This window comes from Benincasa hispida, chromosome 11, assembly GCF_027475165.1.
Source record: "Benincasa hispida cultivar pf3 chromosome 11, pf3_genome.v1.1, whole genome shotgun sequence".
In the NCBI taxonomy this organism is placed as follows: Eukaryota; Viridiplantae; Streptophyta; class Magnoliopsida; order Cucurbitales; family Cucurbitaceae; genus Benincasa; species Benincasa hispida.
Genome location: NC_143488.1, coordinates 39,925,800 through 39,952,540, shown reverse-complemented (window position 1 = coordinate 39,952,540; position 26,741 = coordinate 39,925,800). Strand labels below are relative to the sequence as shown.

Genomic DNA, 26,741 nt, shown 5'->3' with positions numbered 1-26,741 from the left:
TTGTAGGTGCAGGCATCACAATTTATTCCATATTCAAATACATATTTTTTTTATATTTAATAAAAACGATATAGATGTAAAATGACACGATGTGAGGGAGGCACGTGCCCCTGACACTTTTCATACATCCGTGCCTACTAACCAAAATTGAATTTTGCCATAATATATATTTTCCTCAAACAATACCTAAAATATAAATTATATATATATTTTACAAAGGTATTGAATTAAATATGTAGAGTGGGGGAATTGAACCTCTAACTTCAAGATTGATGATACAAGTACTATGTCAATTGAGTTATGCTCATATTCGTCACATCAGAGATATTCTCCTAAGTCCTAAAATCCAAATTAAATATCAAGTCGGAATATTCCTAAATTATCATAATATATATGTATATATATATATAAATAGTGTTTTTTAGGTCAGTCAATTCAGTCATTATCTATAATATATTAGTTTTTTTTATTTAATAATTTTAAAATTTCACGTCGTGTCGGGACAACTCGCACACATTTATTGCGTTCTTTCGGCGGACTGTAAACGTCGTCGTTCTCTTTTTCGTCTTCTTCTCCGGACGGCTCGCTGTTCCGCAGGCTCCGGCTCCGCATTCTTCTTCTACGGTTCATAAATTTCAGGGAAGAAGAAGAATCTAAATCAAAGGTTCAAAACGAGGGGTCATCGCCAAAAGGGTTCGTGATTCTTGTTTTTTTTTTTTTTTTTTTTCTCCACCGGTCATTAATTATTATGGCGGACAAGAACAGGAGAGCCTCTCCGCCATTCGACCAATTATGGCATCCCATTTTCCCTTGATTTCATCACTCGATTTCTTTTTTAGTTTTTCTATTTATTTTTCTATCAATGGTGTTTCCCTTTTGAGATGTGTGTGAAATATGGTTGCGATTGGGGGAATTTCGTTGCCGGGTTTTCTGCCGCCATCGCTCCATCACCAATCCTTTTCGCCGTCGGCGATTGGGTTCGCGAGGTTTCCAGATAGGATTAGCTTCAGATCGTCGGTGGTTTGGCGGGATGGGGTTGAGAAGAAGGATTCGAGGGTGGTGATTGTTAATGGGAAGGTCGATGGTTTGGGTAAGAGTGAATGCGAGACTGAGTTTGATACTACCTTGGGCAATGGACATGCTGGGAACTCGGGTATTGCTTCAATTTTTATGTCTTTTGATATAATCTTGATTCAGGGACTTTGATTTTGGTTGAATCGGAATATCTGTTATTTTTTGCTTCTTGAGATTCTTAACGTAATGTAAGATGTGGGACCTTCCCTTTGAAACATCTCATTGAAATTGCCGGTGTTTTGGTTGTCTAGTTTGATTCATTAGATAGTGGAAATAAGATAATTGGAAGAGCAAGAACCTTTTTGTTTGTATTTATGCAGATATTAGTTATATTGTCATTGACATTTTCATAATTTGTCTACAAATTTACAATTTGACGTTGAAACTCTTTGATTTATTGGAATGCTGATTTAATTGCAGAATGTTTGAATTGTTTCTATGTTGGCATAGGCTTATATTGTGGTGTCTTATTTTTTTCTTCATGGTGTGAGTTTATCTTCTGTAGTTTAAGCTATATAGATTACTAAGATGCTTTTCAATCAGGAAAAAATCATGGAGTGTTATCCACAGTAGGAAATTCTACCAATATCAAGTGGCATGAATGTTCAGTTGGAAAGAATGAAAAACAGAGCCTTCTCAAACAGAAAGGTTGTGTCATATGGATCACAGGTCTCAGTGGCTCAGGTTTGTCATTTAACCTTTTCCTTTTGCTTTTACAGCTTAATGGTTATTAAATTTTTATGTAATAATCATGGTTTAGAGAATCTATAGTTTAGATTGTCTTCAAATGAACAGGTTTGGATAATAGACCAAACCCAACCATGAAATATTTGAATATGATTTTTCAGGTCATTTTTTAAATGATTTTGTGAAAAGGATAGCAAAAAATTTGGCCTGAAATATTTAAGTTGGGTTTGGGACATTTTGGACCCGGCCCAATTTTTCTAAATATGCTTAGCTAACTTGCAGGGAAGAGCACTGTGGCCTGTGCCTTGAGTCAAAGCTTATACAAAATGGGAAAGTTGGCGTATATTCTTGATGGGGACAATGTCAGGCATGGGTTGAATCGTGACCTCGGTTTTAAAGCAGAAGATCGTGCTGAGAATATAAGGAGGGTCGGTAAGTTCGGTTCATTTACAACACTTTGGATTGGGCTGTTCATGATTGCTAATTATACCTCTTCCATAAATTAGGTGAGGTTGCAAAACTGTTTGCAGATGCTGGAGTTATTTGCATTGCTAGTTTGATATCCCCATATCGAAGGGATCGAGACGCCTGTCGTGCCATTTTGCCTGATGGATACTTTATCGAGGTATCTCTTCATTTTATGCATACTATAGATTTTGAGCAGGGTTCTTACCTTGCATCTGAAATGTATATGACAAAAAATGTGCTAAAAATATATAGGTGTTCATGGATGTTCCTCTTGAAGTTTGTGAAGCTAGAGATGCAAAAGGACTGTATAAGCTTGCACGGGCAGGGAAGATCAAAGGTCACTGCAACTTGTTAACATCTTTCTTAGATTTACTTGGTGATCTTGTTAATTCTCACTTTTTTTTTGGTGTGATTGGAGCATTACTTTAATCTTATTTTAGCCCCTAACTTTGACAACCTAAATTTTGACTTGAAGATATTGTCGAATGGACTTAAGTTAACTGTACATGCTCAGAATCATCGTAATTCGTCTATCAACTGAACAAAGTCATATTCTTGCAGGCTTTACTGGTATCGATGATCCATATGAAGTACCATTGAATTGTGAGGTAATTCCAAATTCTGGAGGAAAATGAAAACATCTCTTTAAACATTCTTGCAAAGATCAATGCTTCTACTACATTGAAAGTAAATGTTTTTGCAGTATATGTTGATGGTTAGTTATGAATATAACTGGTTGTGTTATGAATGAGACATTGTTTTTGAATCTGATTGGGAGACCCTTTTGAACTTTTTGGGTTTTCAGATATTACTGAAACACAATGGAGGTTCCCCAAGTGAGATGGCAGGGAAAGTACTGAGTTACCTAGAGCAGAAGGGCTTCCTGCAGGCTTAACTCAAACTTTATGCGAAAAGGGGCTTTTAACAACTGAAGTTTTGGTTGAAATTTTTATTCTATTTTAGAGCAAATCCACTTAACTTGCTTTTGGCTTTGTTTATTTGTTTTGTGACATCTAATTTGCTTCTTCTTTGTCCACTTCTTTTCTGGATACAGATAGGAATGAAGGTTTGGTGTAGAATGTTGTCTGAAAAAGGTTGATCTGTATAATGTAATATAGAGTTGTTTGAAACAGGGTTCAATGTTTTATACAAAAAGTATATCAGATATTTTTGATGAAACCATAAGTTAATCTCAATCTCTCTCTTTTGTATGCATACAAAAAGAGGGCATCATATCTACTCACTTTCGTACTATTTTTTTTCGATGTCGAAGATTCAAATTTCCACAATTCTATTTGTTGTCTTGTGCATAAGAGTAGACTAGTGAGTGTGTGGAGAGACCAATTAGAGAGTGTAGAGATTAGTGGTAATTACTAAAATGTGCATATAAAAGAGACCTAAAAGGAACTGGTGGAGAGGAGTTAGTGGATGATATCTATGTGTAAAGAAAAAGATTAGTGAGAGAAAAGTGTGTGTAAAGAGTAATTTACAAAAGAAAATGATTTTTACAATTTTCTATTGTATGACCGGTATATATACATTGACAAGTACCGTAGAAAAAGTAATAAAAAAATTATTTAGGTTTTGTTTGATAATTATGAAATTTTTTATTTTGAAGTTTTTTCTTTTAAATTTGAAATTCACAAGCTCAATTTAAGAGTGTAAAGACAACAAATTCTCATAAATAACACCCACAATCTAACACGTGAAGTCAACAATCCAACATCTTCTAAATGGGAAGATTAAGAAAAAACCAAAAAAAATTACAAAGTTAGCAGCAAAACATGCTACATAGTGCAATTAACCCTAGTTGCCTTATCAACACACAAATCTCATCAATTGCATTCTTTAGGTAAAGTTTCGCGAACAATTGTTAATCGAATTGATCACCTCCTATATTAGATTCAATCGCAATAGAAGGGGGAGAGGTGGATCACCAGCAAAGAGAAAGTTTAACCCCTCGATAATAGTTTGAGCTTCTAATAACTTGATAGACCACTCCTGGATAAACTTCTTAGAACCAACACTAATCAGAGATCCAGAAGAATCATGAACCACCCACCCCAACTGCCATACTACTTTTCTCTATTCCAAGAAGCATCGATATTCGTCTTCCATATATTTGGACAAGGCGACACCATGAAACATGGCTTGATGAGCTTGCTATTACGACAGGTTGCGACCTGTAAGGGAGTCACCTTATTGACATACAAATCAATCTTCCTTTGCAATTGCTCCAATGACGTATAGATTCCATTCATCTTTATTGGGTGGTTTAGGTAGTCTAGGTTTAAACTGTGTTTGGAGGCCTGAGAATGATGTGCAGAATTATAAACCATAAGTTTGTAAATATTTTATTGTATTTAATAAGTGGTTAGATTTTAGATTAGTTTAAATTTTTTAGATTAGTTATTTTAATATAATTAAGTTTAAAATAACCTAAAATAACCTTAAATATTTATAAGAATATTTTTCTTTAAAAAATAATTGAAATAGACATGTGATTAAAATTATAATTTTATTTAATTTATTGTTTTAATAATTTGGTATTTTGATTTTACTAAGTATTGAAATAAAATTCTATAGTCTTTTGTCACGCTAACTAATTTGAAAATTATCAATTCTTTTTACAATAATATGCTAACTTCAAATTGAAATGAATTAGTATTTTAATCTTGAATTCAATTATTGAAAAATTATAATTTTTTTAATCAAATTACATGTGAGGAATAAAAAAAATTATAAAGTTTGAGTTTTAATTTTTATTTGGCCGCTAGGTTGTTTCCAATATTTTAATCCGGTTTAAAAAAACATTCCAATTCTTCTAACTAGTTAAATTGACTAAGGGAAAAAATGAAACTATTATAAAATTAAAGTAGGGTTTTCTACACATATAGCCTAATACCAAAATAAGCATGTATGCAAAATTTCTTTTGGTTATGAACTTTCTAAACCAATTTTACTTTAGAATCTATAGTAAGGAAAGTTTCTCTGAAAATCCAAAAATTGTTGTCCTTATAAATAAAACCAAGAATCGACAAAAAGTTTTAAATGAGAAAATGAGGTATATTTGATATATATAATACTATATATTTGAATTTTTTTAGAAATAAATCAGTGCATTAACTAATAAATTTATGAACAACACAATTTGTACAACATATCATGTTATATACCCAACAATATATTCGATGTATATTTATATTTTCTAGTATATTTGTAAACACACTAAAAATAAATCATGGTATATGCAAATTTATTTTTACATTTTCTACTATATTGCCCGTATATTCGACATATATGAGTGATCAATTTTAGCTAGAAAAAATAGAAAAAAAAAACGAAATCTTAAAAAATGAAGGAAATATTAATTTTAAATAAAGAAGGGGAGGGAGAGAATTTAAAAAAAAAAATCTAATAACAATTATTATTAAAAAAAAACCTCCCAAAGAAAAAAAAATAGAAGCAAGAGAAGTATACTTTTTAAAAAAGCATTGTAATTAAACTAAGGCCTCGAATTACTTATAAAAAAAATAGTTTTCAAAGATTCATTTTTATTTAAATTTTTTTTTGATAAAAAGTCTTTAAAATAAAAACATACGTGTTTAGTAATTCTTAAAAGTATTTTTATATATAAGTTTGTTTGGTTTGTTATACATTAAAAGTGTTTTTATTAATGTTTCTTAATGTTGATCAGCAAAAATTGGTGGTTGGAAATTTGTCGGTAGAGTCGTCGTAAATATCGGCTGGAGACAATTGTCGGAGTTGTTGGCCAAAAGTTTGCCGGGGGATCGTCGAGGTGGTATCCGAAAGTTGGCCTATAAATTTCTTAGATCAAATTAAAAAAAAAAAAAATCCATAAGCTTAAATAGTTTTTACTATTCAAACACGTGGAAAAATGGTGTAAAATGCCAAACTTTTTAGATCCTTACCCTAAATAAGGATTGGGCTAAGCATGCCTAAGCCTAATCAATTCAAGTCCAACCGAAGTATTTTGCCCATTTAAAAGCAATTTTGTCATGGTTAAGTCTTTCCAAATAGTTAAGCAATATTTTAAAAAATTAAAAAATTAGTCCTAATCATATCATAATTACAAAACATGTCAATTTGAAGTATTATGCATCATTATATACTCCATGACACGTTCAAAAGTTCAAATTCTCACCTTAAATCGAATATAACTCAATTAATTATTTATATATATATTAACTACATAGTTATGTGTCATTTTTCAAAATAAAGTATGATGTTGGGAACCATATGTCATGCCCATGTAATAAACATTACCCATCAAAATAAAATTTGTCTAGAAAGGAAAAAAAAAAAAATTAGTGAAGAGTTGGAATGATTCCTTCACCACTCACTTTCAATCTTTTGTACAACTTTTGCAACCAAAATAAGTTTGGTTTAAAGGTAAGAGGTTTGAGTTGGAAGTCACCAATTTTCCCCCACACATAAATGATAATGCATGTCATTCTCCCACATTTCCATTACAACCAATACCATCTTTAACTTTCACCATATTTCTTAGTTTTTGTCAAACACATATATTTGCACCTACCCCATCTTTAAATTATGTCACTAATAACATTGGTAATTGGTATGTATCTTCTTAAATTTTAGTGGCAAAAGTTATGTCACGTAAGAGTTATTTCATGGGTATAGATATTAAATATCTGAAATTTGAATGTCTAAATTTTAAATGCGATAATTAATGTTTGGAAGTTAAATATTTGCATTCAATTCAATAATTTATATATAAAAACTAAAAAGTAAATAATTACTTAATTATAAACTAAATAAGAGATCAATTAAATTTAATATTAGGTTAATTAATTATTTAAATAATAAAATAACTAATAATTAATTAATTAATTACTGAAAATAATAAAATTAGTTAATAATTAATTAGAATACTGATAATTGACCATAATAATTTATATTAAATAATTAAGATAACATAAAATATTAATGGTAAAGATATTAGTTGAAATTTATTAAGTATAAATAATATATTTATATTTAATAATTAATTAAATTAATAGTAATAAATATTTGATATTAATTTATTAATTAATTAAGCTATATTTTTACTATTCATCTTGACATAAAAATCCCACACTTTTGTAAAGTATTAAAAAAATTCATATCATATGAGTTTTAAAATTCCCTCGATAATAATATCATAAATTTTAAAAAATGAAATTTTATTAAACAAACAAGAATATTAAATATCGGTCCCAAAATCCCACGGAAAAACATGTTTAACAAACGGGGACTCCTTTTATATATACAATTGCGATAATCTTCAAACATAAAGAATTAAACAAAAACATCAGTAAAAAGTATTGGGAGGAAAATCATACTCATCAGTTATTGCCTTGATTTGTGCTTATTTTCTGTCTTAAATTGTAGATATTATTGCTCTAATTTTAACTATAAATCTGCAGTCCTTTATTGTGAGATAATCTTGAATAATTTCCCAGCTTTTTTTTTTTTTTTTTTTTTTGGCATAAAAGAATCTTGTTATATTCAATTTGCTAAAAGGATTACTTTATATTTTATAAATGATTAAAATAAAATAATATTTTCATCTATGTTTTTGAAAATTTGGAAATAGAAAATTTAGAAACTAATTATAAGTCTCATTTGGTAACTTTTTTTTTTGAAAATTAAACATTTTAAATTTTACTTCCACCTCTAAATTTCTATGTTATGTGTTGTCGATTTTTTTACCAATATTTTCAAAATCGAGTCAAATTCTGAAAAGTAAAACACAATTATTTTTATAAATTATATTTTGTTTTTGAAATTTAGAATAAGAGTTCACATTTCTTCAAGAAAGAAAATTAGAAAAGAACACAAGAAATTAAAATAAAAAATGGTTACCAAATATTGGGGCTTTTTTAATTATTTATTTGTTTTTTTTATAGTTCACATATATTTTGAATACATCTCTTAAAAATAAAAAATATAAATGAGAATTAAGGTACAAATATTTTTCCAGATAACATGAAGCAAAAATATATTCTTAAAATAGAAAAAAAAATGTGTTATCAAAATGAACATAGCCCTAATGTGTTAGTGACCAACTACCCAATTTTACTAATAAAAGATAGAAAAGCAAAATAATAATAATAATAATAATAATAATAATAATAATAATAATAATTAATTAATTAATTAAGTAAGTAAGTAAAAAAATGAGACATGATTAGTTGTAGAGTTATGGTTTTGTGTACAGTTAATTCATGCAATATATTATTCCTAAAAAAAAAAAGAAATAAAATCCATGCATATTAAGACCAAAGCCTTTCTTTTAATAATCGTCATTCTTATACATTGTTAAGTTGGATTATGATATCTTTCTGGATTAATCATTTAAAGAAAAAGCTTGCACGATAATTAAAAGCAACGAACAGATAAGATTTTAAATAAAAAAAAATATAAATATATATTTATCTTAAATATTACTTAAATAGAAATAACATGGGACGTCTTGTGTTTTATCAATTTTTATGTCATATAATTGAAATGTGAATTCTATCTCTTATGTCTGTGTCAAATTTATAGATATGTGAAAAAATATCTATAAGAATATGGATATGTCAAAGAGATAGAGTATAATAAAAGTCCGTTAGACCTAAAATAGAATGTGTTTAAGGGAAGAGTAGAATTCTATAGCATCAAAATTCATCTCAAGATATGCCAATCTTTGTGTCCAAACACGTTTCGAGCGATATTTTAAGATCTTTTATCTATGTCCTTATGTAATTCATCAAAATACTACTGCAACTTGGTTTAGTGGATAAAATACAAATTATCATTAAGTTAATTCTTCAATCTCCTATGACCCACACAATTGTTGAATTAAAAAAGAAATTTTACATTTTTTGCGTTCAACATGTAGTGGAGTTTCGAACCTTTGACATTTTTTTATGCACCCAATTCTCATACTTCCCCTTTTCTTACACACACAAAAAATATTTTTTTAATTATTTTTTTCTAAATGTAAAAGAAAATAAATGTGGCAATTTTTTATTAATTACAATAAAAATTGCATGATAGACAGGTATAGCCCGATTATATCTAAGTATTTTTCCACAATTTATGTTCATTGAGATTTGAGATTCCAAAATTTTAATTTCTTATCAACATTGATAATGAATAACTCCCTTATACGTTGAGAAATAATATTGAGAATTGAGACATATTGCAATAATTAGTAAATAAGTTGCCATATGACAATGGGATAAGGACAATTGTAAATATAACAATTAGACTAAAAGTATTAGTAGATGTAATAAAATATTAAAAAATTACAAATATGAAAAAATTTAGATAGTCTATCCGTGATAAACCATACTGTTGGTAGGAGTTTATCAATGATAGACCATATTACGGTAGGAGTCTATCAGTGATAGCCATACTGCTGGTAAAAGTCTATCAATGATAGAAGTTTAATAGGCTTTGCTATATTTGCAATTTTTAAAAAATGGTGTTATACACTTAGTTATTATTCTTAAAAATGCTATCGATTGCAATTATCCTAAACATATACTCTTTCCTTAAAATCTATTACACCAAAAATCATTTTCATAAAATACAAAACATTTTCACAAACAAGTAATGGAATATATATCAGAAATTACCATGATCAAACAATAATACATTTAACAAATGTAAATGGATAAAAGTACTATTTAAGAAATCCAAGAGGAGAAAAATAAAGATTAATCTTAAAATGGGAACCCTAAAAACAATTTAGAAAAAGCTGACCAAAGAAAAGACAATATAGTTAAAAAAGTCAACTACTTTCCATAAAAATGTTTATAAGATCCAAAAATTAATACAAGTTTTGTTGTATATATATAAACACATGAAGAATTGTTCATTACAGTGACCAAAAACAAACATTTGCTTCTCAAAGCCAACTTTGTTCTTCAGTTATTTTCTTCTCAAGATTTCTTTGGGTTATTTATTTATTTATTTATTTGTTCATCTCTTTGATTTCTGTGATTTCTGAAAGATATGAACATTTTCAAAGCTTTCAGACTCTTTTTGTTTCCTTTAATTTTGCTATTTTCAGGTTTTCCCCCCTCTCTTTCTCTATACTGTTATATAAAATGACATTAATTAATTAATTTTTTTTTATTAATGTAGCAAATTATCTTTATTATTATAGATGTCTGATAAATTTGAGTTAATTAACAAAATTTGTCTTGTAAATAATGCAGGGAAATCCATTATTACCATCCAAGGTTTCTCCTATGATTATTCTGCCACAACTGAGGCAAGTGTAGCTTAAAATTTTCAAAATTAATTAGTTTAGGATGGGTATAACCATTTTATATTTTTGTTATTTTTTTAATTAAGCTTATAAGCATTGTTTCACTGGTAGATTTTTTTAATCTACTTTTTACAAAAAATTTCAAGATAGATTTTTAAAAATTTTAAAAATAATTTTTAAAAGATGTATTTGTTTTTTGAATTTGGTTAAGAGTTCTAAATGAAAAAATGAAATCATTGGTGTGAGAAAATATGTATAATTTAAAAAAAAATAAAAACAAGAAATGATTATTGGATTTGTATTTATTTTACTAGCTTATTTCTCACAACATTAATTATTAAATTTTAAAAACCAAAAAATAAAAAGGAGAGAGAGAGCTTTAAAAGTTTTTTTTCCCTCTAAAAAAAAGAGACTGATGATTTGTAAAAGTTAATTAATCAGGGGGTATGTAAAAGGAAATGGTTAATTAATTAAACAAGCTTAAACTTTTAAAATAGAAAACCCAGAAACAAAGATGAGATTCAAAATGACTTCCGGTTCGTTGGATAACCATTTAGTTTTTTATTTTCTGTTTTTGAAAATTAAGCTTATAAACACTATTTCTACCTTCAAATTTATTCATTTGTTATCTACTTTTTATTTAAAAAACTAAGCCAAAATTTGAAAACTAAAAACTATATCTTTTAAAAACTTGTTTTTGTTTTTGAATTTTGGCTAAGAATTCAACTATTGTACTTAAGAAAAATGTAAATCATTGTAAGAAATTAGGAGAAAATCGGTTTAATTTTAAAAAACCAAAAACAAAATACGATATGGTTATCAAATGGAGCCTTCAAATTTGTGTGTGACATATTAACTAATACAATCTCAGAAAATAGATAAATTTATGTCAAAGAAAATGGGAAAACTCACGTTCCTAAACATGATTAGGTCTAGTTTGATAAATGATAATGATATCATTTCTCTTTTTCCATTTTGGAAAATTACTTTTCACCTCATTTAAATAAACATTTCAATTCTTAACTAAGTTTCAAAAACATAAACATAATTTTTAAAAACTATTTCTTTTAGTTTTCAAAAAATAAAAAGAATCCATGCATATGAGGAATTCTTTTTAGAACCGAATCGTTGTTAAACAGAGTCTTAATAGGTTAAATTTAAGTTGATAATTTTACTAGCTATTATCTTCAACTCATTGAATTAGTACAAGGATAGAAATGACTTGAAAAATATTGTATAAAACAGTGTTTGGCAAAGCCAAGGAGGGTTCATAATGGGGGAGGGATCATAGTGAATCCAAAGTTCAACAATGGAATTGAAGGGTGGAAAGTGTTTGGAGAAGGAGAAATAAAGCAAGGGTGGTTGAAACAAGGGAATTACATCAATACCTTCATTATAGCTCATAAGAGGACTCACCCAAGGGATAGTTTCCATCAATTGGTTCACCTCCAACATGGAAACCTCTATAGTTTCTCCGGTATCATCTCTCATTCTTGAAAATTTATCGATATTTTGTTTATCTTAACTTAACAACTTAAGTTTTTATATCTATGTATGCTTAGAGAATACATTTACATTTACCTTTAACTATACCTAAAAGTGGCTTTATAAACTTTTCTTCGATCAAATGTAACATGTTGGTTACTACTCGATAGAACTTCTCAAAAAGCTAAATTGTTTGGTAGATGATGTGAAAACATAAATTTGAAAACAAGATTTTGGATGAAAAGTTGCATTTTTATTAACATATTTGTATGCCAATTGAACCTCGGTTTGATAATTTCAATAATTGTTTTAAATGTGTTTTATACTATATTTATAGACTAGTTGTAGTTACACATTAAATATTAAATTGTCTATAAACTATTATTAATTAATTTACCACGTTTTAGGTTAAAAGAAAAGTAGTATTTTTATTAACATACTTGATAGGTATTTTTATCCAAGTAGTTCTGCTTCAATATTTCACTAATTGCTCTTTACCCAGGTTTTAACTCTCACTAAATCTCTCTCATTGATCTCTCTTCACATGCAGTTTCTCTTGCACGTCACTTTGCATATACCTTTTATATCATTGATCTCTCTACACACATTTTCTTTACAATTCATACTATTTTCCAATTAGTTCGGCCTTGTACTGACATTTGAATTCACAAGTGAGATTGAACGTACTAAAACCTGGATCTAATCCATCAAGCTTGAAAATCTCCAGCTTGGGTTCGATTAAGCGAGGGAAATGCACATGTGGCTGTTTTATTCAGAAATAGTAAAGGGGGTCAGATTCTTCATGGTGGTGAAACCATGGCCAAGCATGGGTGCTGGAGTTTGCTCAAAGGTGGCATTGTCTCTAATTTTACAGGCCAAGCTGAGCTTATTTTTGAGGTGAATAACTTTTGCTTTTACCAACTTAATTTCATCTAGTACACTGTATGGTTGATTCTAATTTTACTCGTTGATGCTAGTCCGAACATAACTAAGTAGACAAGCCACTGACTACTGTCGCAAATGTTTGTGCTTTGATCTTCTCCCTCACACTTGTTGAACTCGTTTTGAACTTATTTCTCACTGGTATCACTAACTTTGTTTTGCATTTGTTTCTATAGAGTACAAATACAGCAGTGGAAATCTGGGTTGATAATGTCTCACTACAGCCATTTACAAAGGAGCAATGGCGATCCCACCAAGAAAAAAGCATTAACAAGGTAATATAAAGCAATAGCAAACTAATGTGGGTCAGTACAACCTTATGTACGAAAGGAAACCTTAGGAGTAGGATACAATGGCCTTAGTTCCTTTATCTTGTTACAACAATATTTACTTTGGGCCTAAATCACATAGATTTACTTTTAGATTCGGCACAAAAAACTTGTATCAATAGATATTAACCTTATAAACTCATTATCTTAAGATCTTACCATAGTGAGCATACTTCAATTGGCATACAGTGTAGTCCCTCCACCAAAAGATCTAAGGTTGAAATCTCCACTCCATACTAAACGATATTAAAATCTTACTTATTGACCGGTGGTTACTTAATAATCCTCTTGTCAAAGAAAAGACCGTCGAACTTTCCTTTATATATTCACACTTCCATCCACTTAAAAATCCATGATCTTCCTCATCACTAACTAGTGGAGGGACTTTGGTACTACTACCGAATACATGTATATGGAATGATGGAACCAAGTTTTACAGGTGAGGAAAAGCAAGGTGAGGCTGCAAATAACTCAAGCAGACAACAGTAAACTAGCAGGTGCAAAAGTCTTCATTGACCAGAAAAAACCAAACTTCCCATTTGGGGCAGGAATGAACTACCACATTCTCCTCAGCAAAGAATACCAACAGTGGTTTGCATCAAGATTTTCCTATGCCACTTTCACCAATGAACTTAAGTGGTATAGCACTGAGAAAGTAGAAGGCCAAGAGAACTACACCATCCCCGATGCAATGCTTGAGTTTTCCCAACAACACGGTATTTCAGTAAGAGGACACAACATTTTCTGGGACAATCCCAAATTCCAGCCACAATGGGTCAAGTCACTCTCCCCTAAAGATTTGAAGGTAGCAGCCGACAGAAGAATCAACTCCGTGGTTAAGAGATATTCTGGAAAGTTTATCCATTGGGACGTCGTGAATGAAAACGTGCACTTCAGATTCTTTGAGGACAAACTCGGTGAAAATGCCTCTGCAGAGTACTTCAACATAGCACATAAACTTGACAATAACACACTTCTTTTCATGAATGAATACAATACCATGGAACACGATTACGAAAAGACATCAACCCCAGCTAACTTCAGAAAGAAACTCCTCGAAATCCTGTCGTATCCCGGGAACGAAAACATCCTAGCAGGAATCGGCTTGCAGGGCAACTTCGGCCCTGCTGCACCCAACCTGCCATACATGAGATCCGCTTTGGACCTTCTAGGATCAACAGGCTACCCCATATGGATCACAGAGGTGTTTGTTCACAAAACTCCAAATCAGGTACGAAATAATTCCTTACAGGCATTTCATCAAACACCTTACGGGCACAACTAACAAAACTTGAGACTTTCCCTTGTTAGGCACAATACTATGAGGAAGTTCTAAGAGAAGGATACTCACATCCTGCAGTGAAGGGGATAATCACATTTGCAGGCCCAGAATCAGCTGGTTTCACTACTCTGCCGCTTGTGGATATGAATTTCAAGAACACCCCAGCAGGAGATGTTGTCGATAAACTTTTGGCTGAATGGAAATCTCCCATCTTTGAAATTACAGCCGATGATGAAGGTTTTGTTGATGCTTCGTTGTTCCATGGAGATTACAATGTCACAGTGCAACACCCTCGAACCAATTCCTCCATTTCTGTTAGTATTAGAGTGACTGAAGAGGCCGCTCATCGGACCTTGAATGTCCAACTCCGGGATAATTGACCAAATCCCATTTATAATTAAATAATAAATAACACATTGATGTTTCTTTTGTTTTGCTTTATTCAATTTGATGGGAGCGCAAGCGCAGGGATCAAATTATGATATAGTTAAAACAACTTTAGTTGATTTCGCGAATCAGTTTGATAATCCTTTAACTATTTTGAAGATAGTTCTAATTTTATTCAGAGGACCGAATTGTGATGCATATAAAGTAAACTAAACTAAGAAAATAATAAAAGTGGTAAGGTAAGGAGATTTTCAACTAAGAGAGGAAGTAAGGCTCATCAATAGAATTACTAAACTCAATTATTACAACACTTAGATCTAGAAATATTTTATCTAGATTGTCCCTTCTAAAAATATTTTTTTCTTTCACCTAATTACTAATTATTAATAACTTGAAACTAGATAATTAATGCTTGCATTAAGACTATCAACAATCTCTACCGTTTTTCAACTACTATAATAAGTTCAAATTAGAGTCTAGCATGCATGATCTGATTTGAAACTTTCGTGTTAAAGGAGATTTTAAATCATGAAATCATTCGCAAATATTGATCAAACATTCAAAAACATTTTTAAGTTATTATTTATATTTTATGTTAGACAACAAATTTATCATTTTCAACTTTGTATAAAATAAGCTAATGTACGTTCACATTCGTATTTAACAAATTCTTAAACTTTCGAAAGTGTCTTATAAGTTCATAAAATTTTACTTTAGCATCTATCTAAATTTTTATTTTATTTTAGATTCTTGATTTATTATTTTTTAATTCACAAATTTATTGTACACAATATTAAAAGTTTAATGTTTATTAGACAAGGGAAATACATTTAAAAAATATATATATATTGAACATTTCAATATCCTATTGAGCACAAAGTTGAAATTCATGAATCTAATTCATATTTTTAAAGTTTAAAAACTTATTAGACGCAAAATTAAAAATCTATAAGCCTAGTATCATAGGCAAGTTCATGTTTGGGAGTGATGGTTGAAGTAGTGATTTTATAAAAAGAAATTTAGGTACAATTGATTTTGTGAAATTGAATCTCTTACAATCTCATTTGTGTTTGGTTCCAAATTCTTCAAAGTGATTTTCATATAGTTAAAAGTGATTCAATTATTATGTTTGGTTCTAAAGTGATATTAAAAAAATATTTAAATAAATAGTTACCATAAATATCTATGGTCAATACAGTTATTTTTCATTTCTTTATTGTTAAAATTTTATATGCTTCATTGATCTGTAAAGTAATAAATATCAAAAGAAAATTCAAAACATATATCTCAGTATTAAACACATTTTCTGGACAGACATCAATGTCGATCACCATTTGACCAATCACCTACCAGCTAATTCTTCCAAAATTATGTTTACTCAATATTAAACATCATTTTAAAGGAAATAAATTTGGATTAAAATCACATAACCTAAGATAGGTATTTGAGGACTAAATTTAAAAATTAACCCCTAATTTACCGTTTATTATTGGCTACATTTCCCACACCAACTCTAAGTTGGGCCCAATAAATGGGCCGAATGTGACATTTAGCTGGGCCATAAAATTGGGCCTGATATATTAAAAAAGCCCACGAACACTGCACCGGAATCAAGGTAGTGCTTTTTATTTTTTGCAAGCTTTATCCGTACACCACAATTTTCTCCTGGCTGTTTGGTTGTCGAGAAAATGCAGGAAAATGTTTACATTTCCGAATATAAGCTCAAAGAAAGTGAAACGCATTTAGTATCTTTTCAGATAAGGCATGCAAGCTTCAAACAGTGATATCTTTCAGGTGAAGTTGCTCAGCCTCTCTATGTTTGATTGCTTTCGCATGAATTTCCCTTGCCTTATTGATTAAATTCAGTGTCAGTCGTTTATATGGCTTTGCGTTTGTGATTGTAGAATTTTATCTTCTATTCGGGTTGGTTGTTGATCAGGTTATTTTGTTTCTTTAGAAGTTTTAGTTTGTGTTCTAATTGCGGTATCTGGTAGTTTCGTTTTGTGGCTCTAGGATGAATGAATTGTCGAGTAACGAATGTTTAAATGAAGTTCTGTATGTGAGTTTTTGTGGATTTAGAATGATGTTGCACTAGAAAAACAACTGATCGCTTACTGAACTTTAATTAGTACTGTATTTTCACCAAGAAATTTAAGTGAATTGTTTGTTGTTTCTTGAACTTAGTCATGTCTGACTTTCTGATTGTCAATGCTTTCAATATATTCTTTAGTATAGTACAGACCTAAAGTGGAATTTTTGTGGGATAGTTAATGTCTTTTGATAGTCATTAGACCACAAGGTTTGTAGGTTTGCAGCTTGCCTGTTGACCAGTAGTCCACTAGGTCTGTGCTGGTTAGAGTATTTGATTTTCGAATGCAAGTTACTATGGTTTTTGTACCACGGGACTCCTTTCCAAATGTACAAAATCAGAGTCTTGCATAAATATTGTGCACTGTGATTCGAATCTTTTAAAATGTAGAATAGTTACAAAATTGTTATAGAGGTGTACCAAGCATTTTACTCAGATTCTCTAACCCCTTGAGCAAGAGTTATATTATTATAAACCAAATCCTGTTTTTAGTTTGGAAAGTTAAATCATCCTCTCTAATTATAAAAAGTAGAACCAATAGTTGGTTGAAACTGAAGCTAGAAAAAGGGACATTTCAAGAATAGAATTTGGGATCTCTTGCACCCAAAGCAAACTCATACCGCTAGATCAAATGTCCAACCTGACTTCTAGAAATACAATTATTTTATAATCATAATCAGCTTCTTACAAAAGGGATATTCTATCCAGGTGGTGCATCTAATGCTCAGGGTACCAAAACGCATTGTGTTACCATGATAGGCGAATACATCAGCTCAAACTTTGATTTTACTATGTATTACTTGCTTCTTTGCAGCATTTAACTAAAGATTCACGAGAAATAAATTTATGCATGGTGGGTGAGCAATGTAGGATTCTAGCTGGTAGCTCCATCTTTCATGGCTGAACATCTTAGAGAAGTCAATAACACTTCCAACTCAAAGGCTTCTCAATTCAGGATCTCTTGCACCCAAAGCAAGAACTAAACTATTAGACCAAAGGAAAAGTGTGCTCATGAGTTGCTTTTGCATGGTAGATGGAATAAATAGAATTCTAGCTACCTAGTTTGATTTATTATTATTGAGTACTTGCCCTATGTGTGGTAGAGGTAAAATTATAGATGTGAGATGCATCCTAAAAAGGTGGTTTGAGTTCTTGCTACCTAGTTTGATTTATTATTATTGAGTGCCTGCCCTATGTGTGGTAGAGGTAGAATTATAGATGTGAGATACATCCTAAAAAGGCGGTTTGAGCTATAATCCAGAAAGAGTGTATAAATTCAAAACCTGGGATTTTTGCTCAATATAAGTATTTTTGTCTGAATGTTGATACATACCCAATGAAATTTATCAAAGTGAGCATAGTTTACCAGTAATTGACATGTACTCCTTCTTTTAAGGTCAAAGGCTTCAAGTATACCCTAAAAAAGTAATGATCAAGGATGAACAGGAGATGAATAGAATTATTTTCTCATTTCCCCTGGTAGAACACGTGCTAAACCAACCCTTATATAAATCCACACCCAGGAGTGTTTTTGTAATTGGAAATTAGTGTCCCAACGCTTTTAGAGAGCAAGAGGATCTTCCCTTAATGAAAAAGATTGCTGAAAAAGAAAGGAGATAAAGTAAAGTCATAAGCATAATCTGATATAAAGACTGACGGATTCATTGATGCTGCTGTGGTTTTTGGACCAACTGAATCTAATTTGCAACTGTTTTATAGCCTGATAATCTGCTGAATTTTGGGAGGGCAGTAGCAGAGCATAATCTCAGAAGCATCTGTAATTTATTTGCCAATTGAATTGCTGTAATTCATTTAGTCACTTTAAACTACAATTGAATTACCTGACATGAAGACCAAAGCTTAAAGCTATGTGGTTGTTTGTCATTTCTTTATAACTCTTTACCTGAAAAATGTATCTTTTGATACCTTCAGTAACATGTGTCCTTTGATTCACCTCCCAGAAGAAGTATGGAGCACTAACATACTAACAAAGTTAATCATGAATGCTTATGTGCATGATAGATGACCTTGCATGTGGAATGCTGCTTATTTGCACGTTTAACCATTACTATTGGTAGTATTGAGGTTCTACTCACATTTTTTCTTGAACTCTAAACAGAGTGAAATTAATTGAATGTTAAGAAATTGGAGAGGTTATTCAATGAGACTGTTAATAACCCTTGGATGTAGATTCGAAAATTTGCATGCCCCTTATATAATTACGTTATCACGGAATACAAATTCGATATACTTTTGTGGTTTCTGTAGTTTCTCTCTCATACCAAAAGTGAGAATCATATCATTAAACCATTTTTTTTGTAATATAACTTATATCATCTTGATGTTGGATCTTTGATGCATTTGGCTAATGTGTAGTAGATGGATCTGCATTTTCTGCAGTGGTTGGTCGATCTTTGGCTGAACTCACATCAATGACTTAATGTACATAGCAAAGTTTCTTCCGAGTGCTTGATGAAAATGAGGTTGGTTGCATGCTACCTTCCTTGATTCTTGATTTTATTGTGTTCATCATTATGAAACTCACTATCAAATTTTCTTATCCAAAATATGTAGTATACATGATAGATGAGCCTCCACTTGGAATTCTGGCCAGCTACATATTTACACTCGTCCTCCATAATTCGGTATTTATGCATTTACATCCTGGTCCGTCCTCCCCCCCCAAAAAACATTCTTCTCTTGGACTCAGTAGAAAACCCTACCATATTTGGTATCTATGTATATAGATAGAGTCCTGGTCTTTTATTTAGGCTGTCTATTTACATTTTTCTCTTAGACTTAATAAAAAGATCTTATGATTAATCAAAAGATATAAAAATCCTGTGAAAGTCCCTGCAGGGACATCTGATAAAGAACTTAAAAAGCTTGACTGGGATTTGGAAATGGTAACAAAAAGATTTTGGGGAATTCCGAGAATCGAACTCGGGACCTCTTGCACCCGAAGCAAGAATCATAGCACTAGACCAAATGCCCTGTTTAAGCACACAATTTTGTTTAATATTTTTTATTGTAATCCAAATAATGGCTGGATCTATGGCAGGATTGACAAAGTTGTAGTTTTAAAATGAAAATTATAAATAGAAAGTCAATGAGCACGTGCTGCATGAGGCATTCTAAGAATTGAACTCAGACCTCCCATCCCAAATTGAGAGTATGTCACTTGATCAAATGCACTTTTTTTTTTTTCTTTATGAGATACAAGATTTCAATTTCTAATTAAGACATATTAAATTTTAGATCTGATCTTGTGCTATCTACTCACCAATGATTTTTTTTTTTTAGAATTACCTATCCGTGACTTGTTTCATCAATCATTTTGATCTGAAATATTTTGATTTATGGATTATCTTGTGCTTGTCTAAATATTTTGATCTGAAATATGTAAGTATACATGATAGTTGAGCTTCTTTGTTACATTCCAGCTACTTAATTATTCAGGCATTCATCCTCCATCATGATAGATGAGCATCCTAGTGAAATTACAGCTGATTAATTATTCAGTTATTTATCCTCCATCATTTGTTCTCTCTATAAATAGACAATGTTTCAGGTTGCTCACTTCATTTTTATCTTGATCTAAATATAGTGATCTGATGAATAATTAATGAAATTTGGAAGTTTAAAATATGAGAATGTATACATGTGATTGATGAAATAGACAATGATTTTTTGTTCTCTCTATAAATAGACAATGTTTTTATTTTTTTTTTTGAGAATTGCATTTCTGTGACTTTTTGATCTGAAATATTTTGATTTATGGATTATCATGTGCTTGTCTAAATATTTTGATCTGAAATATGTAAGTGTACATGATAGATGAGCTTCTTAGTGACATTCCAGCTGCAATTATTTAGGCATTCATCCTCCATCATGATAGATGAGTATCCTAGTGAAATTACAGCTGATTATTCAGGTATTCATCCTCCATCATTTGTTCTCTCTATAAATAGACAATGTTTCAGGTTGCCCACTTCATTTATATCTTGATCTATAAAATGTAGGGATCTGATGAATAATTAATGAAATTTGGAAGTTTAAAATCAGAAAATGCATCTGTGATTGATGAAATAGACAATGATTTTTTGTTCTCTCTATAAATAGACAATGTTTTTTTTTTTTTTTTTTTTTGAGAATTGCATATCTGTGACTTGTTTCATCACTCATTTTGATCTGAAATATGCAAGTTATTCAGGCATTCATCCTCCATCGTAATTATTCAGGTATTCATCCACCAACATTTATTCTCTCTATAAATAGACAATGTTTCAGGTTGCTCACTTCATTTTTATATTGATCTATAAAATATAGCGATGTGATGAATAATGAATGAAATTTGGAAATTTAAAATCTGAAAATGGTAAAAAAATGGAAGTTTAAAATCTGAAAATGGTAAAAAAAAAAAATGGAAGTTTAAAATCTGAAAATGGTAAAAAAAGAGTGGGGGGCATTCCGAGAATTGAACTCGGGACCTTTTGCACCCAAAGCGAGAATCATACCACTAGACCAAATGCCCTGTTTGATAAAACGAATTTCGTTTAATATTCTTTATTGTAATCCAAATAATGGCTGGATCCATGGCAGGATTGACAAAGTTGTAGTTTTAAAATGAAAATTATAAATAGAAAGTCAATGAGCACGGAGGCATTCTAAGAATTGAACTTAGACCTCCCATCCCAAATTGAGAGTATGTCACTAGATCAAATGCCCCTTTTCTTTTTCTTTATGAGATACAAGATTTCAATTTCCAACTAACACGTATTAAATTTTAGATCTGATCTTGTGCTATCTACTCACCAATGATTGTTTTTTATTTTTATTTTTTGGAGAATTGCATATTTGTGACTTGTTTCATCAATCATTTTGATCTATGGATTATCTTGTGGTTGTCTAAATATTTTGATCTGAAATATGTAAGTGTACATGATAGATGAGCTTCTTAATGACATTCCAACTGCTTAATTATTCAGGCATTCATCCTCCATCATGATAGATGAGCATCCTAGTGAAATTACAGCTGATTAATTATTCAGGTATTCATCCTCCATCATTTGTTCTCACTTCATTTTTATCTTGATCTATAAAATATAGCAATCTGATGAATAATGAATGAAATTTGGAAGTTTAAAACTTGAAAATGGTAAAAAAAGAGTGGGGGGCATTCCGAGAATCGAACTCGAGACCTCTTGCACCCAAAGCAAGAATCATACCACTAGACCAAATGCCCTATTTGATCAAACAAATATTGTTTAATATTCTTTATTGTAATTCAAATAATGGCTGGATCCATGGCAGGATTGACAAAGTTGTAGTTTTAAAATGAAAATTATAAATAGAAAGTCAATGAGCACATGCCGCATGAGGCATTCTAAGAATTGAACTCAGGCCTCCCATCCCAAATTGAGAGTATGTCCGATCAAATGCCCTTTTTCTTTTTCTTTATGAGATACGACATTTCAATTTCTAACTAAGACGTATTAAATTTTAGATCTGATCTTGTGCTATCCACTCACCAATGATTTTTTTTTTTTTTTTTGGAGAATTGCATATTTGTGACTTGTTTCATCGATCATTTTGATCTGAAATATTTTGATTTATGGACTATCTTGTGGTTGTCTAAATATTTTGATCTGAAATATGTAAGTATACATGATAGATGAGCTTCTTGGTGACATTCCAACTGCTTAATTATTCAGGCATTCATCCTCCATCATGATAGATGAGCATCCTAGTGAAATTACAACTGATTAATTATTCAGGCATTCATCCTCCGTCATGATAGATGAGCATCCTAGTGAAATTACAGCTGATTAATTATTCAGGTATTCATCCTCCATAATTTGTTCTCTCTATAAATAGACAATGTTTCAGGTTGCTCACTTCATTTTTATCTTGATCTATAAAATATAGCGATGTGATGAATAATGAATGAAATTTGGAAGTTTAAAATTTGAAAATGGTAAAAAAAGAGTGAGGGGCATTCCGAGAATCAAACTCGGGACCTCTCACACCCAAAGCGAGAATCATACCACTAGACCAAATGCCCTATTTGATCAAACAAATTTCGTTTAATATTCTTTATTGTAATCCAAATAATGGCTGGATCCATGGCAGGATTGACAAAGTTGTAGTTTTAAAATGAAAATTATAAATAGAAAGTCAATGAGCACTATGAGGCATTCTAAGAATTGAACTCAGACCTCCCATCCCAAATTGAGAGTATGTCACTAGATCAAATGCCCCTTTTCTTTTTCTTTATGAGATACAAGATTTCAATTTCCAACTAAGACGTATTAAATTTTAGATCTGATCTTGTGCTATCTACTCACCAATGATTGATTTTTTTTTTTTTTTTTTTTTTGGAGAATTGCATATTTGTGACTTGTTTCATCAATCATTTTGATCTGAAATATTTTGATCTATGGATTATCTTGTGGTTGTCTAAATATTTTGATCTGAAATATGTAAGTGTACATGATAGATGAGCTTCTTAATGACATTCCATCTGCTTAATTATTCAGGCATTCATCCTCCATCATGATAGATGAGCATCCTAGTGAAATTACAGCTGATTAATTATTCAGGTATTCATCCTCCATCATTTGTTCTCACTTCATTTTTATCTTGATCTATAAAATATAGCAATCTGATGAATAATGAACGAAATTTGGAAGTTTAAAATTTGAAAATGGTATAAAAAGAGTGGGGGGCATTCCGAGAATCGAACTCGGGACCTCTTGCACCCAAAGCAAGAATCATACCACTAGACCAAATGCCCTATTTGATCAAACAAATATTGTTTAATATTCTTTATTGTAATTCAAATAATGGCTGGATCCATGGCAGGATTGACAAAGTTGTAGTTTTAAAATGAAAATTATAAATAGAAAGTCAATGAGCACATGCCGCATGAGGCATTCTAAGAATTGAACTCAGGCCTCCCATCCCAAATTGAGAGTATGTCCGATCAAATGCCCTTTTTCTTTTTCTTTATGAGATACAACATTTCAATTTCTAACTAAGACGTATTAAATTTTAGATCTGATCTTGTGCTATCCACTCACCAATGATTTTTTTTTTTTTTTTTTTTTTTTGTTGGAGAATTGCATATTTGTGACTTGTTTCATCGATCATTTTGATCTGAAATATTTTGATTTATGGATTATCTTGTGGTTGACTAAATATTTTGATCTGAAATATGTAAGTATACATGATAGATGAGCTTCTTGGTGACATTCCAACTGCTTAATTATTCAGGCATTCATCCTCCATCATGATAGATGAGCATCCTAGTGAAATTACAACTGATTAATTATTCAGGCATTCATCCTCCGTCATGATAGATGAGCATCCTAGTGAAATTACAGCTGATTAATTATTCAGGTATTCATCCTCCATAATTTGTTCTCTCTATAAATAGAGAATGTTTCAGGTTGCTCACTTCATTTTTATCTTGATCTATAAAATATAGCGATGTGATGAATAATGAATGAAATTTGGAAGTTTAAAATTTGAAAATGGTAAAAAAAGAGTGGGGTAAAAAAAGAGTGGGGGGCATTCCGAGAATCAAACTCGGGACCTCTTGCACCCAAAGCGAGAATCATACCACAAGACCAAATGCCCTATTTGATCAAACAAATTTCGTTTAATATTCTTTATTGTAATCCAAATAATGGCTGGATCCATGGCAGGATTGACAAAGTTGTAGTTTTAAAATGAAAATTATAAATAGAAAGTCAATGAGCACTATGAGGCATTCTAAGAATTGAACTCAGACCTCCCATCCCAAATTGAGAGTATGTCACTAGATCAAATGCCCCTTTTCTTTTTCTTTATGAGATACAAGATTTCAATTTCCAACTAAGACGTATTAAATTTTAGATCTGATCTTGTGCTATCTACTCACCAATGATTGTTTTTTATTTTTATTTTTTGGAGAATTGCATATTTGTGACTTGTTTCATCAATCATTTTGATCTGAAATATTTTGATCTATGGATTATCTTGTGGTTGTCTAAATATTTTGATCTGAAATATGTAAGTGTACATGATAGATGAGCTTCTTAATGACATTCCGACTGCTTAATTATTCAGGCATTCATCCTCCATCATGATAGATGAGCATCCTAGTGAAATTACAGCTGATTAATTATTCAGGTATTCATCCTCCATCATTTGTTTTCACTTCATTTTTATCTTGATCTATAAAATATAGCAATCTGATGAATAATGAATGAAATTTGGAAGTTTAAAATTTGAAAATGGTAAAAAAAGAGTGGGGGGCATTCCGAGAATCGAACTCGGGACCTCTTGCACCCAAAGCAAGAATCATACCACTAGACCAAATGCCCTATTTTATCAAACAAATATTGTTTAATATTTTTTATTGTAATCCAAATAATGGCTGGATCCATGGCAGGATTGACAAAGTTGTAGTTTTAAAATGAAAATTAGAAATAGAAAGTCAATGAGCATATGTGTGAGGCATTCTAAGAATTGTACTCAGACCTCCCATCCCAAATTGAGAGTATGTCACTAGATCAAATGCCCTTTTTCTTTTTCTTTATGAGATACAAAATTTCAATTTCTAACTAAGACGTATTAAATTTTAGATCTGATCTTGTGCTATCTACTCACCAATGATTTTTTTTTTTTTTTTTTTTTTTTGAGAATTGCATATTTGTGACTTGTTTCATCAATCATTTTGATCTCAAATATATTTATTTATGGATTATCTCGTGCTTGTCTAAATATTTTGATCTTAAATATGTAAGTATAAATGATAGATGAGCTTCTTAGTGACATTCCAATTGCTTAATTATTCAGGCACTGATATCACGATAGATGAGCATCCTAGTGAAATTACAGCTGATGGAGCTACTTTCCCAGTGGTGGTTGGAAAGCTTAGTGGTAGATTACCAAAAAAAATTGGTAGAAATGAAACTTATGAATAGAAAGTCAACGATCTCATGCTACAGACGCATATGGCATCCAAGGAAAATGAATGCAGAACTCACGTGCCAAAAGCAACTTGATTCATATTCTTATCCTGAACCATAAAAGTATCGAGATCTTATGAATTATTGAACGAAGTTTGGAAGTTTGAAAACGATTTAAATAAAATGGGACATTGCAAGAATCGAACTCGAGACCTCTTGCACCCAAAGCAAGAATCATACCACTAGACCATAGACCAAATGTCCTGTTTGAATTATATGAGTTCATAATTTATTATTTACTGTAATTACGATTATAGATGTTGGAATCATGGTACAATTGACTAATGTGTAGCTAGTGGAGCTACTTTCTCAATGGTGTTGGTAAGATTATTGGTAAATTACAAGAAGTTTTTGGTTGAAATGAAACTTAAAAATAGAAAGTGTGAGGATCTCCATCAGATCAACTGCCCATACATAGTTTCAGTTTTCATTACTATTATTTTGAGATTACAGGATTTCTATTTTTAATTAAGACATATGATGTAGATCTGATCCTCACATTGTATGCTTGTCAATGATTTGGTGTACTTGGCAAAGTTGCTGTGAATGTTGAATGGTCGATGAAGTTAGGATACTTGATTATCTCCCTTGATTTATGAATTATCTCATGCTTGTCTCTTTGAAACTAGTGACCGAAGTTCCTTATCATAATTCTAAATTATGCATGACTGAATATAGATGGACTTCCAGG

General features: G+C 30.9%; 2 protein-coding genes, 1 long non-coding RNA gene and 5 other non-coding genes across 26 annotated transcripts; 3 read left to right on the top strand and 5 right to left on the bottom strand.

The window, feature by feature from the left end:
- The first annotated feature begins 475 nt into the window (after positions 1-475).
- On the top strand, positions 476-3,408 carry LOC120089983 (adenylyl-sulfate kinase 3-like). The gene is made up of 7 exons (XM_039047438.2): positions 476-1,153; positions 1,618-1,758; positions 2,044-2,193; positions 2,268-2,386; positions 2,482-2,566; positions 2,791-2,837; positions 3,035-3,408. The coding sequence occupies exons 1-7, from the start codon at positions 895-897 to the stop codon at positions 3,122-3,124; spliced, it is 891 nt and encodes a 296-aa protein (XP_038903366.1). The 5' UTR covers positions 476-894; the 3' UTR covers positions 3,125-3,408.
- A 6,706-nt stretch (positions 3,409-10,114) lies between these two features.
- LOC120089911 (endo-1,4-beta-xylanase 5-like) lies at positions 10,115-14,986 on the top strand. The gene is made up of 7 exons (XM_039047352.2): positions 10,115-10,318; positions 10,467-10,522; positions 11,765-11,996; positions 12,732-12,901; positions 13,123-13,221; positions 13,715-14,506; positions 14,587-14,986. The coding sequence occupies exons 1-7, from the start codon at positions 10,261-10,263 to the stop codon at positions 14,935-14,937; spliced, it is 1,758 nt and encodes a 585-aa protein (XP_038903280.1). The 5' UTR covers positions 10,115-10,260; the 3' UTR covers positions 14,938-14,986.
- A 1,591-nt stretch (positions 14,987-16,577) lies between these two features.
- Positions 16,578-26,448, top strand: LOC120090477 (uncharacterized). 19 transcript variants are annotated; one of them, XR_016524907.1, is made up of 10 exons: positions 16,578-16,738; positions 19,434-19,516; positions 19,608-21,274; positions 22,022-22,084; positions 22,347-22,457; positions 22,748-22,873; positions 23,573-23,635; positions 24,309-24,434; positions 25,146-25,208; positions 25,878-26,448. It is a non-coding gene; the product is annotated as an uncharacterized LOC120090477 (long non-coding RNA). The 19 variants fall into 19 exon arrangements; XR_016524894.1 differs by lacking the exon at positions 22,347-22,457 and adding exons at positions 23,166-23,270; positions 23,898-24,008 and having other exon boundaries at positions 19,608-22,084; XR_016524901.1 differs by lacking the exon at positions 22,347-22,457 and having other exon boundaries at positions 19,608-19,678; positions 20,095-22,084.
- On the bottom strand, positions 21,496-21,567 carry TRNAP-UGG (transfer RNA proline (anticodon UGG)). The gene has a single exon. It is a non-coding gene; the product is annotated as a tRNA-Pro (tRNA).
- On the bottom strand, positions 22,207-22,278 carry TRNAP-UGG (transfer RNA proline (anticodon UGG)). The gene has a single exon. It is a non-coding gene; the product is annotated as a tRNA-Pro (tRNA).
- TRNAP-UGG (transfer RNA proline (anticodon UGG)) lies at positions 23,026-23,097 on the bottom strand. The gene has a single exon. It is a non-coding gene; the product is annotated as a tRNA-Pro (tRNA).
- TRNAP-UGG (transfer RNA proline (anticodon UGG)) lies at positions 23,758-23,829 on the bottom strand. The gene has a single exon. It is a non-coding gene; the product is annotated as a tRNA-Pro (tRNA).
- Positions 25,331-25,402, bottom strand: TRNAP-UGG (transfer RNA proline (anticodon UGG)). Its single transcript has one exon. It is a non-coding gene; the product is annotated as a tRNA-Pro (tRNA).
- Positions 26,449-26,741: the final 293 nt, after the last annotated feature.

Excerpts from the sequence above, each read along its gene's own strand:
- LOC120089911 (XM_039047352.2), top strand. The coding sequence starts at position 10,261 with ATGAACATTTTCAAAGCTTTCAGACTCTTTTTGTTTCCTTTAATTTTG. Across the intron at positions 10,319-10,466 it reads TTTAATTTTGCTATTTTCAG|GGAAATCCATTATTACCATC; the intron begins GTTTTCCCCCCT and ends TAAATAATGCAG. Across the intron at positions 12,902-13,122 it reads AAGCTGAGCTTATTTTTGAG|AGTACAAATACAGCAGTGGA; the intron begins GTGAATAACTTT and ends TTGTTTCTATAG.
- LOC120089983 (XM_039047438.2), top strand. The coding sequence starts at position 895 with ATGGTTGCGATTGGGGGAATTTCGTTGCCGGGTTTTCTGCCGCCATCG. Across the intron at positions 2,194-2,267 it reads TGAGAATATAAGGAGGGTCG|GTGAGGTTGCAAAACTGTTT; the intron begins GTAAGTTCGGTT and ends TCCATAAATTAG. Across the intron at positions 2,567-2,790 it reads ACGGGCAGGGAAGATCAAAG|GCTTTACTGGTATCGATGAT; the intron begins GTCACTGCAACT and ends ATATTCTTGCAG.